The sequence below is a fragment of the Nerophis lumbriciformis genome, linkage group LG09, assembly GCF_033978685.3.
Source record: "Nerophis lumbriciformis linkage group LG09, RoL_Nlum_v2.1, whole genome shotgun sequence".
Classification (NCBI taxonomy): Eukaryota; Metazoa; Chordata; class Actinopteri; order Syngnathiformes; family Syngnathidae; genus Nerophis; species Nerophis lumbriciformis.
In genome coordinates this window covers 48,887,230-48,907,804 of record NC_084556.2, presented here as the reverse complement: position 1 = coordinate 48,907,804, position 20,575 = coordinate 48,887,230, and the positions used below count along the sequence as shown (strand labels likewise).

The 20,575-nt window shown below is 43.1% G+C and overlaps 1 protein-coding gene across 3 annotated transcripts in view; it reads left to right on the top strand.

The window, feature by feature from the left end:
- The window catches only part of coro6 (coronin 6), a 28,063-nt gene that overhangs the window by 1,112 nt on the left and 6,376 nt on the right, over window positions 1-20,575 (top strand). For all 3 annotated transcript variants that reach the window (XM_061962991.1, XM_061962992.2, XM_061962993.1), the window contains exons 3-9: window positions 8,856-9,101; window positions 9,636-9,758; window positions 19,124-19,253; window positions 19,326-19,504; window positions 19,582-19,701; window positions 19,853-19,957; window positions 20,031-20,176. In XM_061962991.1, the coding sequence (XP_061818975.1) occupies window positions 8,856-9,101; window positions 9,636-9,758; window positions 19,124-19,253; window positions 19,326-19,504; window positions 19,582-19,701; window positions 19,853-19,957; window positions 20,031-20,176 (1,049 nt within the window). The remainder of the gene's footprint in view (window positions 1-8,855; window positions 9,102-9,635; window positions 9,759-19,123; window positions 19,254-19,325; window positions 19,505-19,581; window positions 19,702-19,852; window positions 19,958-20,030; window positions 20,177-20,575) is intronic.

Genomic DNA, 20,575 nt, shown 5'->3' with positions numbered 1-20,575 from the left:
CTTTGATTTATTATTTCAGCGCTACCCAGTGAGGACTAAAGAACAGAATCTTGTCTTTAGGATCATTTTCTCGTCCACGTAAGACGGTGTGGCTCACATTGTGTGTCAGTGTGGGCTCGGACAATTGTCTATTAATATCTCAGCTGATAACAGGCACTGATTTGGAATATCTGCGGTGCAAAACGAGAGGACAGATGGGAGTAAATTCAGGCAAAAAGGAAGCAGGACATTCACCGTGTGAATATGGACAGAGACCGGAAACAACACACATAGGATGAATATGGGACAAGTATTATTATTATGCAGACACAGGAGACATGTTGGACACAGGACAAAAGGAGCTGCCAGTAATATGCTGTAAAGACAAAAATACGCATACTGTCTGCTGGACAGGCAGCGAAAGGCATGTGGCAAACACAGGGCAGGCAGGACAGAGTGGACAGCTTAAAAAGATTTAGTTGATAAGCAGAGCAGCTGTTAGCACCGCTAAAGAGATCTGTCCACCATCTTGTCTACATCAGTCCTATTAATAAAACAGATTGTCTCATGGACATATTTACGTTGCCGTCATATTGGACGTGGCAGGAGCGAACGGGGAATTTTACCAACAGGTTTACACTGCAATCCCGTGAGATTACCTTCCACAGGGATGTATACAGAGTACCGGTATTTTTTGGTGCCAATTCTTTAAATACCGTATTTTTCGGAGTATAAGTCGCTCCGGAGTATAAGTCGCACCGGCCAAAAATGCATAATAAAGAAGAGAAAAAACATATAAAAGTCACATTTTTGGGGGAAATTTATTTGATGAAACCCAACACCAAGAATAGACATTTGAAAGGCAATTTAAAATAAATAAAGAATAATGAACAACAGGCTGAATAATTATACGTTATATGACGCATAAATAACCAACTGAGAACATGCCTGGTATGTTAATGTGACATATTATGGTAAGAGTCATTCAAATAACTATAACATATAGAACATGCTATACGTTTACCAAACAATCTGTCACTCCTAATCGCTAAATCCCATGAAATCTTATACGTCTAGTCTCTTACGTGAATGAGCTAAATAATATTATTTGATATTTTACGGTAATAAGTCGCTCCGGAGTATAAGTCGCACCGGCCGAAAATGCATAATAAAGAAGAGAAAAAACATATAAAAGTCACATTTTTTGGGGAAATTTATTTGATCAAACCCAACACCAAGAATAGACATTTGAAAGGCAATTTAAAATAAATAAAGAATAATGAACAACAGGCTGAATAATTATACGTTATATGACGCATAAATAACCAACTGAGAACATGCCTGGTATGTTAATGTGACATATTATGGTAAGAGTCATTCAAATAACTATAACATATAGAACATGCTATACGTTTACCAAAGAATCTGTCACTCCTAATCGCTAAATCCCATGAAATCTTATACGTCTAGTCTCTTACGTGAATGAGCTAAATAATATTATTTGATATTTTACGGTAATAAGTCGCTCCGGAGTATAAGTCGCACCGGCCAAAAATGCATAATAAAGAAGAGAAAAAACATATAAAAGTCACATTTTTGGGGGAAATTTATTTGATGAAACCCAACACCAAGAATAGACATTTGAAAGGCAATTTAAAATAAATAAAGAATAGTGAACAACAGGCTGAATAATTATACGTTATATGACGCATAAATAACCAACTGAGAACATGCCTGGTATGTTAATGTGACATATTATGGTAAGAGTCATTCAAATAACTATAACATATAGAACATGCTATACGTTTACCAAACAATCTGTCACTCCTAATCGCTAAATCCCATGAAATCTTATACGTCTAGTCTCTTACGTGAATGAGATCAATAATATCCATCCATCCATCCATCCATCCATCTTCTTCCGCTTATCCGAGGTCGGGTCGCGGGGGCAGCAGCCTAAGCAGGGAAGCCCAGACTTCCCTCTCCCCAGCCACTTCGTCCAGCTCTTCCTGTGGGACCCCGAGGCGTTCCCAGGCCAGCCGGGAGACATAGTCTTCCCAACGTGTCCTGGGTCTTCCCCGCGGCCTCCTACCGGTCGGACGTGCCCTAAACACCTCCCGAGGGAGGCGTTCGGGTGGCATCCTGACCAGATGCCCGAACCACCTCATCTGGCTCCTCTCGATGTGGAGGAGCAGCGGCTTTACTTTGAGCTCCTCCCGGATGGCAGAGCTTCTCACCCTATCTCTAAGGGAGAGCCCCGCCACCCGGCGGAGGAAACTCATTTCAGCCGCTTGTACCCGTGATCTTGTCCTTTCGGTCATAACCCAAAGCTCATGACCATAGGTGAGGATGGGAACGTAGATCGACCGGTATATTGAGAGCTTTGCCTTCCGGCTCAGCTCTTTCTTCACCACAACGGATCGATACAGCGTCCGCATTACTGAAGACGCCGCACCGATCCGCCTGTCGATCTCACGATCCACTCTTCCCTCACTCGTGAACAAGACTCCGAGGTACTTGAACTCCTCCACTTGGGGCAAGATCTCCTCCCCAACCCGGAGATGGCACTCCACCCTTTTCCGGGCGAGAACCATGGACTTGGACTTGGAGGTGCTGATTCTCATCCCAGTCGCTTCACACTCGGCTGCGAACCGATCCAGCGAGAGCTGAAGATCCTGGCCAGATGAAGCCATCAGGACCACATCATCTGCAAAAAGCATAGACCTAATCCTGCAGCCACCAAACCAGATCCCCTCAACGCCTTGACTGCGCCTAGAAATTCTGTCCATAAAAGTTATGAACAGAATCGGTGACAAAGGGCAGCCTTGGCGGAGTCCAACCCTCACTGGAAACGTGTCCGACTTACTACCGGCAATGCGGACCAAGCTCTGGCACTGAGCATACAGGGAGCGGACTGCCACAATCAGACATAATATTATTTGATATTTTACGGTAATAAGTCGCTCCGGAGTATAAGTCGCACCGGCCAAAAATGCATAATAAAGAAGAGAAAAAACATATAAAAGTCACATTTTTGGGGGAAATTTATTTGATAAAACCCAACACCAAGAATAGACATTTGAAAGGCAATTTAAAATAAATAAAGAATAGTGAACAACAGGCTGAATAAGTGTACGTTATATGAGGCATAAGTAACCAACTGAGAACATGCCTGGTATGTTAACGTAACATATTATGGTAAGAGTCATTCAAATAACTATAACATATAGAACATGCTGTATGTTTACCAAACAATATGTCACTCCTAATCGCTAAATCCCATGAAATCTTATACGTCTAGTCTCTTACGTGAATGAGCTAAATAATATTTGATATTTTACGGTAATGTGTTAATAATTTCACACATAAGTCGCTCCTGAGTATAAGTCGCACCCCCGGCCAAACTATGAAAAAAAACTGTGACTTATAGTCCGAAAAATACGGTAGGTCGATCCATGAGGGCCGTGAAGATTCTGGACTAACGATAATGCTAATCGGAATTTTTTGTTCCAGCTGACCGACGTTATTGTGACACGCCGTCACATTCGGTTCAGCTGCCACTGCCACTCATTAAAATAAGCTTTGAATATTGACAAATAAGGGAGCAACTCCACACAAATCAATCAATCAATGTTTATTTATATAGCCCTAAAGCACGAGTGTCTCAAAGGGCTGCACAAGCCACAACGACATCCTCGATTCAGATCCCACATCAGGGCAAGGAAAAACTCAACCCAATGGGACAATGAGAAACCTTGGAGAGGGCCGCAGATGTGGGGACCCCACCCCCCCAGGGCGACTGGTGCAATGGACGTCGAGTGGATCTAGCATAATATTGTGAGAGTCCAGTCCATAGTGGATCTAACATAATAGTGAGAGTAATTGTTATACAAAAGTTTGTATAACAACACCATTTCCTCCTCAAACGTTCATCAAAGTCACACACGCCGTGTCAGTTTGAAGTGAACCTGAGTCCACTTAGCGATCCATTAATCCGCGGGCCAATATTAATCCACTCAGGAAAATTGGAGGTAATATAATAATCCATAAAGTTTCTTTGAAGCAAGATAGCATCCACTGTGACTGACACCATGAGACTGAAACATACCTTATTTTCCGGACTATAGGGCGCACTTAATATAATTTTTTTCCCTCAAAACTTGAGAGTGCGCCTTATAACTCTGTGCGCCTAATGTACGGAATAATTCTGGTGTTGCTTACCGACCTCGAAGCAATTTTGTTTGGTACATGGTGTAATGATAAGTGTGACCAATAGATGGCAGTCAAACATAAGAGATACGTGTAGACCACAATATGATGGCAATATGACTGCAGTAAACACCAACATTTTATATGTTCCATTGAAAATATAGAACATTACACACGGCACTCAAAAATCTATCAAAATGTTTTAGTACGACTTTGGTAAGCTATGAAGCCGCACCGCTTGATGGATTGTCACCGCATTAAACATAGGAGTATTATCATGGTGTGTGTATAAGGTGAGACATATTATCTGGCGTTTTGTTTCAAAAGCAAAAGCAATTTTTCTTACTTTCCGGTACCTGCTGATCTTTATTTGGGATCTGCATACATCCTGAAAAATTGCGCGTGTCTGCCTTTGTAGTCCGTGCGGACACCGTAGTCGATGAGCTTCTTCTTTTTCTCTATCTTCTTGTTATGGGACATTCATCCTCCGCTGTTGCCATTTCTAATATAAGGTAGTGTAAATTTCTTACTTATATCTGTTAGTAAACTCGCCATGAAAGCACTAAAACATACCGGTGTAGTGAGTTTACATTATTCACCCAAGGAACTTTAGTTATTAGAGAGTTCCGGTCGGACGGTTTTTCACGGGACACTTGTTGTTTCCGGATGAGGAGATGCTGCTCCGTTATTGATTTAAGTAAAGTCAGAATGTCATTAAAACAGTCCATCTTTTGACACTTCTTCCACTCCCGTCCTTGCACGCTACACCGCTACAACAAAGATGACGGGGAGAAGACGCTGCCGAAGGTGAGCCACGTAAATAAGACTGCCCACGAAACGGGATATCCGGCAGCGACTGTCAGAAAGCGGCTTGAAGATGATCTGTAAAACATCATCTACGCAACATTTTGACCAAAGAACCACCATTACATGTTATGTAGACCACATGGAAGTGTTTTCCATTTTGAAAAAAAATAAATATGAGTCCTTTAAAACGCCCTATAATCCAGTGTGCCTTATATATGAAAACAGATCGAAACTAGACCATTCATCGGCAGTGCGCCTTATAATCCGGTGCACCCTATGGTCCGGAAAATATGGTATTATTGATTGCATGTGGCCACGATGACATAATTTTACCGACACAATTTGCTGACTCAGCGGCTATTACTATGGAGTGCTGCGTATAACACTGTGGATTCCCACGGTGGACTCAGCTTCCAAACAACAACAAAAGTGCTTTACAAAGTTCTATCCATTTCCTTGTGGGAGTTTAAAGGGCAGATCTGCCCACATCCAATATGGTGGACACGCTGACTCGGCAACAAACCCACCCGATCAATAATGTGTCTATGTGTGTGTATATGTATGTATGTACAGTATATCAATCAATCAATCAATGTTTATTTATATAGCCCTAAATCACAAGTGTCTCGAAGGGCTGCACAAGCCACAACAACATCCTCTGTACAGAGCCCACATAAGGGCAAGGAAAAACTCACCCCAGTGGGACATCGATGTGAATGACTATGAGAAACCTTGGAGAGGACCGCATATGTGGGTAACCCCCCCCCCCCTCTAGGGGAGACCGAATGCAATGTATGTCGAGTGGGTCTGACATAATATTGTGAGAGTACAGTCCATATATATATATATACATTAGGGCTGTAAAAAATAACAAGTTAACTCATGCGATTAATCATGTATATATGCAAATTAATTATTTAGACCGCACGTCCTCCTTTCCCTTAAAGTGCACATTTATGGTAATTTTGTCTATTATCCATAATCCCTACATGTTTTTCTTGTTTTTGTCCTGTCTTAAGTTGTAAAATACTAAATATGTAGCTATTTAGAGTAATCTATAAAGGCTAAACATCCAAAAACTGCCAACAATGCTCCATTTACATGTCATGACCTGAATACTACCCAAGTATTAGTGACGTTGTTATCCTAAGAGCTAATGCAGAGGAACTACTTTTATTAACACAGCGCCTTGATCATCGAGGTAACTACTGCAGTTATTGACACACTGAGCCTGAGTTGGTAAACGTTTGTGCTAGTCATGCGTCACACCTGTATAGTAGAAGGCTGAGGCCATAAACCAAGAAGTAGGTCAACTTTAAAACTCAACTCAGACCCAGAGACATGGACATAGAAGATGCAACAAGACGCTCGTTTCCTCCCAGCATTTGTTTTACACGAGGAGTGAGGATAAATTCATCATCAAAGCGGGGAACACAAGTCTTGTGCTGAAAGATATAAACATCCCATCAGACATTGTACAGAAAGTGATTGTTGTTCAGCACTTAGCAATATTGCTACATTATGCTTAGTGTTTCGCGAGAACTGGATCTGCTTTTCATTCAGCGTCTAAAAATTTTCGCTCATCCTCCTTAGATTCAGGCTCAAAAACATAAGGTGGATGATCAATTGTCCCAAAGTAGTCGTTGGCTTTCATGAATCTGCCATGATTAGTAGTGTTGTTGTTAAAAGAATTAGCGAACGTTGGCATGCGCTTTGTGATATCAATATGCCCCCCAAAAATATGTAAATATGTCATGTCATTATGAATGTGCTGGTCACTACATTACATACATACTTACAGCAGCTATATAAACATTGTTGGAGGTTTTTAAGAGGGCTTTATAGGCGGAATCCCCATTACTTGCATTGCTAGCTGACTCTTGCTAGCGTTTATTTACGAGTTATAATGCATTAAAAAAGAAAAATATCTGTTCTTGACTCACATGGGGTTACCTGAAAGGCGGTGTTATATAACATTGCTTTTAGCCCTAACAAGTAATTTGATTAATTACTTTTAAGTACGCTACAACGCCGTTACCGATACATTTGATGCAACGAAGAACGCTACTTTTCAAAATGAACTTGATATCAAACAGAAGGAGGCAACATCACATAGCATGTAATACACGCACACATGCACACTACTACTACGAGGTAATAATGAACAACAAATCAATCATTCTGCCACACTCCGTTCGTGGTCAAGATTATATGACAGCCATCGAAGCACACTCAACCTCTTTATTAACCAGAGGTAAGGCAATCCAGTGAAAAGATCCAACGTAGTTTCCGGCAAATTTCCGCTGCTAGGCTAACAAACACAGCTGAGCTAAAAATCCTGCTCGAAGTGCGCTCTCCTTGACGTCACTTGGCAAGAGGTACCGTCTTAAAAGCACACACACTCTCATGAAACGTCTCTCAACTGCATATGCCAAATATTTTAATTTTTTTATTAGTAATTCCCTTAGTAATTAAATTACTTTTTAGGTAAAGTTATGAGTACCGTATTTTTCGGAGTATAAGTCGCTCCGGGCGGTATAGTCGGGGTGGTACAGCTCGGTTGGTAGAGTGGCCGTGCCAGCAACCTGGGGTTCCAGGTTCGATCCACGCTTCCGCCATCCTAGTCACTGCCGTTGTGTCTTTGGGCAAGACACTTTACCCACCTGCTCCCAGTGCCACCCACACTGGTTTAAATGTAACTTAGATATTGGCTTTCACTATGTAAAGCGCTTTGAGTCACTAGAGAAAAAGCGCTATATAAATATAATTCACTTCACTTCACTTCACTTCCTGAGTATAAGTCGCACCCCCGGCCAAAATATGAAAAAAACTGCGACTTATAGTCCGAAAAATACGGTAACTATAATTAATGACTTTTTAAATGTAATTTTCCGAAGACTGATTGTTATATGGTCAGTGATCAGGCCAATGCATGCGTCAGTGGAGACTCAGAGAGAGACTCACTGGTACGTTTCACTCCAAAATAAACCCAGACAAGAAAGATGTTTTGAAAAAATACATTACATGAGTGAGGGAAGAGTGGATCGTGAGATCGACAGGCGGATCGGTGCGGCGTCTTCAGTAATGCGGACGCTGTATCGATCCGTTGTGGTGAAGAAGGAGCTGAGCCGGAAGGCAAAGCTCTCAATTTACCGGTCGATCTACGTTCCCATCCTCACCTATGGTCATGAGCTTTGGGTTATGACCGAAAGGACAAGATCACGGGTACAAGCGGCCGAAATGAGTTTCCTCCGCCGGGTGGCGGGGCTCTCCCTTAGAGATAGGGTGAGAAGCTCTGTCATCCGGGGGGAGCTCAAAGTAAAGCCGCTGCTCCTCCACATCGAGAGGAGCCAGATGAGGTGGTTCGGGCATCTAGTCAGGATGCCACCCGAGCGCCTCCCTAGGGAGTTGTTTAGGGCACGTCCGACCGGTAGGAGGCCACGAGGAAGACCCAGGACACGTTGGGAAGACTATGTCTCCCGGCTGGCCTGGGAACGCCTCGGGATCCTCCGGGAGGAGCTGGACGAAGTGGCTGGGGAGAGGGAAGTCTGGGCTTCCCTGCTTAGGCTGCTGCCCCCGCGACCCGACCTTGGATAAGCGGAAGAAGATGGATGGATGGACATTACATGCATTCAAGTAAAACATTAAACTTTTTTTCTTCTTTGACATTAGAAAATTGCATTGTTGTCCAAATGTTGGCGTCTTTTTTTAAACTAATTTAAATTATGCAAGCGATCAATAACCTGTGATCAAACAAAATTGTAAAAGTGTGATTAATCTGATTTATAGTAAATAATTGACAGCACTAATATCTACTCTGTTTGTATTCACGAGCTACATTTTATCACTTTCCTCCTCAGTCTCCGCCCCTCCACCCCGCTCCTCAGTCTCCGCCCCCCTCCGCAGCCATGAGTCGCAGCATCGTGCGGCAGAGCAAGTTCCGCCACGTCTTCGGCCAGGCCGTCAAGGCCGACCAGGGCTACGACGACATCCGCGTCTCCAAGGTGACGTGGGACAGCTCCTTCTGCGCCATCAACCCAAAGTTCCTGGCCGTCATCGTGGAGTCCAGCGGGGGCGGAGCCTTCCTGGTGCTGCCCCTCTCCAAGGTCGGTGCGCCCACTCCGGTTGGGCAGCTTGTTCTCGTTTAGTAGGGTGGGCGGAGCCAACATTTTTCACTACTGTGACGTCACGGAGACGGAGCAAAAAAGACACGCGCTACACACTAAGATGCACACAAAGGTTGAGCGTGACTAAGCATTAGGCTATTAATACAAGCCACGCCCCCTCAGGCCCCTCCCACTGCCACTGCAGTCTCATGGGCCACCAGAAAAACTCCCCTTTCAACACCTCGTCTCTCGCCTATAAATACACCCCCGTGTGTGTGTGTGTGTGTGTGTGTGTGTGTATATGATGCACACAAAGAAGGTTGTAACAACAAATCTGATTGGTCGATACCCATCAAGTCATCATGTGACTCATTAGAACGGTGAAAAGGGCTATGAGAGGTCATGTTGTCTCTTGGGGGACATGTTAGACTCCCCCAGAATGGCAACCCCATGCAGTGGGGGGTTGGGTGACTCTCCTTGCGCCGCTTTCCAGGAATCTGTGGAACATTCTGATGAGGTTCTGTCGTACTGCAGACGGGGCGAGTGGACAAGAACTACCCTCTGGTCATAGGACACTCTGGACCTGTCCTCGACATTGACTGGTGTCCCCATGATGACAACATCCTGGCCAGCGGCTCAGAGGACTGCACCGCCATGGTAACCACACACACACTGGCCACTTCATTAGGTACTCCATCGAATGAGCTCCAGTGCCTAAATTGTTGTTTATGGTTGCTACGGCGACGTGTGTGTGCGTGTGTGTGCGTGTGTGTGGCGACATCCACTTGTTACACAAGATCAAAGTGCTTACCACAAAAACATGTGTGTGTGTGTGTGTGTGTGTGTGTGTGTGTGTGTGTGTGTGTGTGTGTGTGTGTGTGTGTGTGTGTGTGTGTGTGTGTGTGTTGCAGCTGTCCACGCTTGGCAGCTACAGAAAGAACAAGTGTGATATCACGCTACTTACTTTGCAGCTGCGGGTCATTGTGTGTTTCATTCCAGTGTGTTATTTGTGTTTATATATATATATATATATATATATATATATATATATATATATATATGTATATATATATATATGTATATATATATATATATATATATTTATATATATATATATTAGAGATGCGCGGTTTGCGGACACAACCGCGGATTATCCGCGGTTCGGGCGGTTGAAATAAAAAAAAAATTAGATTTTATCCGTGGGTCGGGTCGGGCGGTTGAAATAAAAAAAAATTAGATTTTAAATAGATTCAGGCGGGTGGCAGTTAAACCAATTCGGAAATATATATACATAGTTAAATGTTGTTACCCACATACGGAAAACGAGCAGGCACCTGCAGCATATGCCACAACAGAAGAAGAAAAAAAAAAAAGAGATGGACACTTTTACGGAGCGGAGAAGGGACGCCTCGCCGGGGTCCGGGACCGAGGCCCCTTCCCCCGAGAGGGCCCCACCGGGAGCCGTAGCTGAGGTGATCCGCGAGAATGGCCCGACGCACGTCCAGGGTCACCACCGCGCCCGCCGCACCGACACCCCGCCTCGTCCGCCTTCGCCGCGGCCGGCGTCACGCGCAGCAGGTAAGCAGCTTACCTGCCCGCCACCCCCGTGGCCGGGGGCTCGTAACAGGGGTCACTCCGCGCGCTCCGCCCGCGCAGCTTACCTGCCCGCCACCCCCGTTGCCGGGGGCGCGTAACAGGGGTCACTCCGCCCGCAGTGCGCTCACGAAAGGGGTGGGGCAAGCAGAACTGGCGCTGCGGGATGAACCGAACGCCGGGTTAAGGCGCCCGATGCCGATGCTCATCAGACCCCAGAAAAGGTGTTGGTTGATATAGACAGCAGGACGGTGGCCATGGAAGTCGGAACCCGCTAAGGAGTGTGTAACAACCCACCTGCCGAATCAACTAGCCCTGAAAATGGATGGCGCTGGAGCGTCGGGCCCATACCCGGCCGTCGCCGGCAGCGAGAGCCGCTAGGGCTAGGCCGCGACGAGTAGGATGGGCGCCGCGGTGCACGCTGAAGCCTCGGGCGCGAGCCCGGGTGCGAGGGACATCGCACCTCCACGCGCTTGGAGGTGCGCTCAGCGCGGCTCCCAGATGATTGCTGCATTGGATCAGTCTCCTTTCTTTAACAGGCAAAAGCTTTATAACCTCACTTATGCCTTGCATCGTCTATATTAGATATATAACAACGGGCGGGTGCGGTGTTGATTGAATGTTAATTCGGGTGGATGCGGATGGTTGACGACTTTTGTCATGCGGTTGCGGATGAAATAATTGCCTATCCGCGCATCTCTAATATATATATATATATGTATATGTGTGTGTGTGTGTGTGTTTTACATAAGTATTGAGACAGCTACAAGGAGTGAAGCAAATGTTGAGATGTGCCTCCTTAAAGGGGTAATTGCACTTTGTTTGGAATTTTGCCCCTCATTCACAATCCTTTTGTGAGACAAGAACATGTTTTTGTTTTTTTATGCATTCTAAATTGTAAAGTGCTTTAAAAAAGATCCAAAAACCTCCATCAACGTTTTCTACATTGCGTCCAGAAAGAATTCACATCGCTTCAGTTTTTCCACATCTTGTTATGTTTCAGCCTTATTTCAAGATTGAATACCGCATTTTTCGGAGTATAAGTCGCACCGGCTGAAAATGCATAATAAAGAAGGAAAAAAATCTATAAAAGTCGCACTGGAGTATAAGTCGTATTTTTTGGGGACATTTATTTGATAAAAACCAACACCAAGAATAGACATTTGAAAGGAAATTTAAAATAAATAAAAAATAGTGAACAACAGGCTGAATAAGTGTACGTTATATGACTCATAAATAACCAACTGAGAACGTGCCTGGTATGTTAACGTAACATATTATGGTAAGAGTCATTCAAATAACTATAACATATAGAACATGCTATACGTTCACCAAACAATCTGTCACTCCTAATCGCTAAATCCCATGAAATCTTATACTGTACGTCTAGTCTCTTACGTGAATGAGCTAAATAATATTATTTGATATTTTACGGTAATGTGTTAATAATTTCACACATAAGTCGCTCCTGAGTATAAGTCGCACCCCCGGCCAAACTATGAAAAAAACTGCGACTTATAGTCGGAAAAATACGGTACATTCATTTTTCTTCTCAAAATTCTAAACACAATACCCCATAATGAGAATGTGAAAACAAGTTTTTAGAACTTATAAAATTTATAAAAAATAGGAAACTAAGAAATTACATGTACATACACCATATTTGCCAAAAGTATTTGGCCACCCATCCAAATGATCAGAATCAGGTGTCCTAATCACTTGGCCCGGCCACAGGTGTATAAAATCAAGCACTTAGGCATGGAGACTGTTGCTACAAACATTTGTGAAAGAATGGACCACTCTCAGAATGATTTCCAGCGTGGAACTGTCATAGGATGCCACCTGTGCAACAAATCCAGTCGTGAAATTTCCTCGCTTCTAAATATTCCAAAGTCAACTGTCGGCTTTATTATAAGAAAATGGAAGAGTTTGGGAACAACAGCCACTCAACCACGATGTAGTAGGCCACGTAAACTGACAGAGAGGGGTCAGCGGATGCTGAAACGCATAGTGCAAAGAGACTTTCTGCACAGTCAGTTGCTACAGAGCTCCAAACTTCATGTGACCTTCCAATTAGCCCACGTACAGTACGCAGAGAGCTTCATGGAATGGGTTTTCATGGCCTATCAGCTGCATCTAAGCCATACATCACCAAGTCCAATGCAAAGCGTCTGATGCAGTGGTGTGAAGCACGTCGCCACTGGACTCTAGAGCAGAGGAGACGCCTTCTCTGGAGTGATGAATCACGCTTTCCCATCTGGCAATCTGATGAACCAGTCTGGGTTTGGAGGTTGCCAGGAGAACGCTACATTTCGGACTGCATTGTGTCGAGTGTGAAATTTGGTGGAGGAGGAATTATGGTGTGGGATTTTTTTCAGGAGTTAGGCTTGGCCCCTTAGTTCCAGTAAAAGGAACTCTGAATGCTCCAGGATACCAAAACATTTTGGACAATTCCATGCTCCCAACCTTGTGGGAACAGTTTGGAGTGGGCCTCTCCCTCTTCCAACATGACTGTGCACCAGTGCACAAAGCCAGGTCCATAAGGACATGGATGACAGAGTCTGGTGTGGATGAACTTGACTGGCCTGCACAGAGTCCTGACCTGAACCCGATAGAACACCTTTGGGATGAATTAGAACGGAGACTGAGAGCCAGGCGTTTTTGACCAACATCAGTGTGTGACCTCACCACTGCGCTTTTGGAAGAATGGTCAAAAATTCCTTTCAACACACTCCGCAACCTTGTGGACAGCCTTCCCAGAAGCTGTAATTGCTGCAAAAGGTGGACCGACATCATATTGAACCCTATGGGTTAGGAATGGGATGGCACTTCAAGTTCATATGTGAGTCAAGGCAGGTGGCCAAATACTTTTGGCAATACAGTGTATGTATTCACAGCCTTCACTGTGGAAGCTCAAAAGTGAGGTCAGGGGCATCCTGTTTCAACCGATCATCCTTGAGATGTTCCTACAGCTTAATTGGAGTCCACCTGTTGTGAATTTAGTTGGTTGGACATGATTTGGAAAGGCACACACCTGTTGTCTATAGATAAGGTTCCACACTTGACAGTGCATAGCAGAGCACATACCAAGAATGAAGTCGAAGGAATTGTCTGTAGGCCTCCGAGACATGATTGTCTCGAGGCGCAAATCCGGGAAAGGGTACAGAAAAATATCTGCTGCCTTTAAGGTCCCAACAAGTATCGTTGCCTCCATCATCCGTGAATGGTAGAAGTTTTGTTTGAGATGTTTTTTCTCGGGGTAAATATCCTTAGAGAGGTTTTTCAGGGTTCGTTACTCTTTGTAGAGGTCCGGTGATATCATCAAGGTTAAGATTCAGAACCTACTTCTCTTTGTTTTTAATGTCTATTTTCTATTTTCTGCTGGATCTACTCTCTATTTTATGTTGCTGCTGTCACATATACTGTAATATTTTACATGGTTATTGTTATATATTGTATATATGTTGTAGACATAATATATCTGTATATATAATATACTATACACATATTATGTATATATTCGTATATATATGTTATATTTTATATCGCTATATTTAGTCTATTTATACCTGCATTGTCCTTTCCATCCTTACACTTTCCATCATTGTAACTGAGCTACTGTGTTGAACAATTTCCCTTGTGGATCATTAAAGTCTAAGTCTTATATTTTTAGCTTGAACACAAGGCGGATGAAATACAAGTTTTAGAAGCTTTGTGCTAAACAGATCCAGCTTTAGTGAAATTCTAAGCATCACGTACCATTATTGTTAATTGCGAAACAATCAATCAATCAAAGTTTACTTGTATAGCCCTTAATCACAAATGTTTCAAAGGGCTAAATAAGAAATATAAACAATGAACATAATAAAACAATCACTTGCTGTACAATGTCTGCTCTCACTGGGATGCCGACTGACGGGATGTTCATATTTTCCCGTTTAGATGATGAAGTAATCACAATCCTCACAAAGGGTTAAAAATAGAGATGTCCGTTAATATCGGACTGTCGATATTATCGGCCGATAAATGCTTTAAAATGTAATACCGGAAATAATCGATATCTGTTTCAAAAAGTAAAATTTATGACTTTTTAAAACACTGCTGTACGGAGTGGTACACGGACGTAGGAAGAAGTGCAGAGCGCCAATAAACCTTAAAGGCACTGTCTTTGCGTGCCTGTTCACACACTCAAGTGAATGCCATGCATACTTGGTCAACAGCCATACAGGGCACACGGAGGGTGGCCGTATAAACAACTTTAACACTGTTACAAATATGCGCCACACTGAACCCACACCAAACAAGAATGACAAACACATTTCAGGAGAATATCCGCACCGTAACACAACATAAACACAACAGAACAAATACCCAGAACCCCTTGCAGCACTAACTCTTCCGGGACGCTACAATATACACACCCCGCATGTCCCAAATTCCAAGCTGCTGTTTTGAGGCATGTTAAAAAAATAATGCACTTTGTGACTTCAATAATAAATATGGCAGTGCCATGTTGGCATTTTTTTTCCATAACTTCAGTTGATTTATTTTGGAAAACCTTGTTACATTGTTTAATGCATCCAGCGGGGCATCACAACAAAATTAGGCACAATAATGTGTTAATTCCACGACTGTATATATCGGTATCGGTTGATATCGGAATCGGTAATTAAGAGTTGGACAATATCGGAATACCGGATATCGGTAAAAAAGCCATTATCGGACATCTCTAGTTAAATAAAACAATGTTGCCGCAAACAAGCATTTTTTTCGTGTCTTTCTCGTCATCTCTTAGTTTCAGTTGCATGTCAAAGTTGACCAACTTCTCGGTTTATGTCCACATCCTTCCACTATCCAAGTGAGAGGCATGATTTATACTCTAGAATTAACATTCACCAACTCAGAGGCTATACAGCAGCAGCAGCTCGTTAACTCTCAATGCCGCTAAACATATTTCCCTAACGTTTGCGCTTGTAATAACAATAGTGCGAATACTTTGGTGATATTCAAGTCACGAGATGGCAACACTAAATTGTCCCTAGTGTGTGAATGTGAGTGTGAATGTTGTCTGTCTGTCTGTGTTGGCCCTGCACTGCAAAAAGTCAGTGTTCAAAAACAAGAAAGAAAAAAAAAAAAATTGGAGTATTTTATTTGAACTAAGCAAAATTATCTGCCAATAGAACAAGAACATTTGGCTTGTCAAGACTTTCCAAAACAAGTAAAATTAGCTAACCTCAATGAACCCAAAAATACCTTTTAAAATAAGTATATTCTCACTAATAACAACTGTACTACTATATGAGTACGTATTTTCTCTTGTTTCATTGAAAATAAAACAGCAAAGTCCGTTTGGCTGTCATCTGTTTTAATTATGAGACACAATTGTGTCAAAGTCATGATTTTTTTTCATGCTTGAAATAAGAAATTATTACTTTAAACAAAGTAGTTTTATACTTGTGAGTGTTGATGACACAGCTTTGCAACACTTGATATTCTAGTTTCAAGCATGTTTTACTCAATATAGGTCATCAAATCTCAGCAACAAGCTGTAATATCTTACTGAGATCATTCAGGACCAAAACACTTAAAACAAGTAAAACACTAACATAAAATCTGCTTAGTGAGAAGAATTATCTTATCAGACAGAAAATAAGCAAATATCACACTTATTTGAAATATTTAATCTTACTTACATTTCAGTTTTTGCAGTGTGTGATGAGGTGGCGACTTGTCAGGGGTGTACCCCGCCTTCCACCCGGGTGCAGCTGTGATGGGCTCCCGTGCCCCCCGCAACCCCGAGGGGGACAAGCGGTAGAAAATGGATGGATGGAGATGTGGATGGAGTATTGTTGGCGGTTCTCGGATGTTTTTTAGAGAGCTTTATGGACACAATAGAGTAATACACTGCAAAAACTGAAATCTAAGTAAGATAAAATATCTCAAAAAAGGGTGATATTTGCTTATTTTCTGTCTGATAAGATAATTCTTCTCACTAAGCAGATTTTATGTTAGAGTGTTTTACTTGTTTTAAGTGTTTTGGTCCTAAATGATCTCAGTAAGATATTACAGCTTGTTGCTGAGATTTGATGACCTATATTGAGTAAAACATGCTTGAAACTAGAATATCAAGCATCAACACTCACAAGTATAAAACTGTTTTTTAAAGTAATAATTTCTTATTTCAAGCATGAAAAAAAAAACTTTGACACAATTGTGTCTCATAATTAAAACAGATGACAGCCAAATGGACTTTGCTGTTTCATTTTCAATGAAACAAGAGAAAATACATACTCATATAGTAGTACAGTTGGCACAGTACAGTAAACTGACAGTTAATATTTAAACATTTAACATGTGACATTTCCAACAATTTTGAACAGAAATAGTTCATGCACATTCAGATAAATTCCTCAAAATTACAATTAAAAAAATTTGGGCCGGGGGCCGGGTTGGGTATATGCGCACTAATTGGCTGAAAGAGCACGCACTTGGCGCGATGATGTCATGTTATCCATGGAAAAATGCAATTTTAGACAATATGATTTGCCTGAGCGGCTAGGAAACCCTGAGAGTAACAAGCGGTTGCCTTGTTGCCTTTCCATTAAGAACAATAAATTAGTTTTTAGTATAAGTTTGCTGGTTTCAAGAAATGTAATGCCGAGCGCATATTATGTCAAGATAATGGCACTAACATTTACTTCATTTAAGAATATTTTTCAACATATTGAGCAAAAAGGTCTCTTTTTTTTCTACCAAGAAAAGTGCACTTGTTATTAGTAAGAATATACTTATTTTAAGGTATTTTTGGGTTCATTGAGGTTAGCTAATTTTACTTGTTTTGGAAAGTCTTGACAAGCCAAATTGTCTTGTTCTATTGGCAGATAATTTTGCTTAGTTCAAATAAAATACCCCTCATTTTTGTATGATTTTTTTCTTGTTTTTGAACACTGACTTTTTGCAGTGTATCAATCAATCAATCAATCAATGTTTATTTATATAGCCCTAAATCACAAGAGTCTCAAAGGGCTGCACAAGCCACAACGACATCCTCGGTACAAAGCCCACATAAGGGCAAGGAAAAACTCACCCCAGTGGGACGTCGATGTGAATGACTATGAGAAACCTTGGAGAGGACCGCATATGTGGGTAACCCCACCCCTCTAGGGGAGACCGAATGCAATGGATGTCGAGTGGGTCCGACATAATATTGTGAGAGTCCAGTCCATAGTGGATCCAACATAATAGTAAAAGTCCAGTCCATAGTGGGGCCAGCAGGACACCATCCCGAGCGGAGACGGGTCAGCAGCGCAGAGATGTTCCCAGCCGATGCACAGGCGAGCGGTCCACCCCGGGTCCCGACTCTGGACAGCCAGCACTTCATCCATGGCCACCGGACCTGTGCCTCCCCCCCCCTCCACAAGGAAAAGGGGAGCAGAGGAGAAAAGAAAAGAAACGGCAGATCAACTGGTCTAAAAGGGGGGCTATTTAAAGGCTAGAGTATACAAATGAGTTTTAAGATGGGACTTAAATGCTTCTACTGAGGTAGCATCTCTAATTGTTACCGGGAGGGCATTCCATAGTACTGGAGCCCGAATAGAAAACGCTCTATAGCCCGCAGACTTTTTTTGGGCTCTGGGAATCACTAATAAGCCGGAGTTCTTTGAACGCAGATTTCTTGCCGGGACATATGGTACAATACTATCGACAAGATAGGACGGAGCTAGACCGTGTAGTATTTTATACGTAAGTAGTAAAACCTTAAAGTCACATCTTAAGTGCACAGGAAGCCAGTGCAGGTGAGCCAGTATAGGCGTAATATGATCAAACCTTCTTGTTCTTGTCAAAAGTCTAGCAGCCGCATTTTGTACCAACTGTAATCTTTTAATGCTAGACATAGGGAGACCCGAAAATAGTACGTTACAGTAGTCGAGACGAGACGTAACGAACGCATGAATAATGATCTCAGCGTCGCTAGTGGATAAAATAGAACGAATTTTAGCGATATTACGGAGATGAAAGAAGGCCGTTTTAGTAACACTCTTAATGTGTGATTCAAACGAGAGAGTTGGGTCAAAGATGATACCCAGATTTTTTACTGATTCGTCTTGTGTAATTGTTTGGTTGTCAAATGTTAAGGTGGTATTATTAAATAAATGTCGGTGTTTAGCAGGACCGATAATCAGCATTTCCGTTTTCTTGGCGTTGAGTTGCAAGAAGTGTACCATGAGCGGCATTGTTAGCCACCTCTTACTTGCCATATTTTACGAGTTAGAATGCATGAAAGAAGAAAAACGTGTGTTCTTGTCTTACATAAGGATTGTGAATGATAGGCAAAATTCCCCCAAAAAGTGCAGTTCCCCTTTAACATTAGAATGTGACTTTAATGGGTCCCACAAACACACGTGCACTAATGGTCGCTCCCTCTGCAGGTGTGGCAAATTCCTGATCACTCACTGATCCGCCCCATCGCAGACCCTGTGGTGGTTCTGGAGGGTCACTCCAAACGTGTCGGCATCGTCAGCTGGCACCCGACCACGCGCAACATCCTACTCACTGCAGGTACGCACACAACGAAGGATAATTCATGCAGAGTTCATTCTTTATGTTCCACCCCCCCCTTGTTCTTCCTAGCCAGTGACAACCTGGTCATCATCTGGAACGTGGGGACGGGCGAGCCCCTCATGTCCATGGACGACCACCCCGACCTCATCTACAGCGTCAGCTGGAACCGCAACGGAAGCCTCTTCTGCACCACCTGCAAGGACCGCCGCCTGCGCGTTTGCGACCCGCGCAAGGCCGAAGTAGTGGCGGTGAGTGGCGGGAGGGTCGTAGGTCAGCGAGGGTCATGTGTCACAAATATTGCTCACATGCGCTCTGTGACCGCCAGGAACGCCTGGCTCCTCACGATGGCATCCGACCAATGAGAGCCATCTTCACCCGAGACGGGAACATCTTCACCACTGGATTCACCAGAATGAGCCAAAGAGAGCTTGGACTCTGGGACCCGGTTAGCTTCTGTGCACACACACACACACACACACACACACACACACACACACACACACACACACACACACACACACACACACACACACACACACGCACACACACCTACACCTCTAGTCCCACTAAGACGTCTTTTTTTGTGTCCACCACAGACTAATTTTGAGGAACCGGTTGCTATGTTGGAGTTGGACACGAGTAACGGAGTCTTATTACCTTACTACGACCCCGATGCCAACATGGTGTACCTGTGTGGAAAGGTGACGTCTCCTTGTGGACAACACGCAGCGAGTTTACACGTGTCTTTACTCATTAATGCGTGCGTGCGTGCAGGGAGACAGCAGTATCCGTTACTTTGAGATCACGGAGGAGCCGCCGTACGTGCACTACCTCAACACTTTCAGCAGCAAAGAGCCGCAGAGGGGGATGGGCTTCATGCCCAAAAGGGGCGTGGACGTCAGCAAGTGTGAGATCGCCAGGTGAGCTCTGACACCCTTGCCGCCATGACAGCTGGCAACCAATGAAAACATTTTCCAGCATGTCGTTTTGCGGAAGTAGGAAACAATGGAGGATGTAAGCATGCATGTGCATGTACAAGCAGTGTTGGGTTGGTTACTGAAAACCAGTAACTAGTTACAGTTACTAGTTACTTTATTTCAAAAGTAACTCAGTTACTAACTCAGTTACTTAAACCAAAAAGTAATGCGTTACTGTGAAAAGTAACTATTTAGTTACTTATATATATATTTTTAAATTTTTTAAGGCCCCATTTAATGCCCTTTTAGCCTTCATTTTAGTACTGTTATTGCACTGGAGAATAATACAATCTGTTGATCAACTTGACATGCATTTGCATCACTGAACTCTGCTAAGCAATG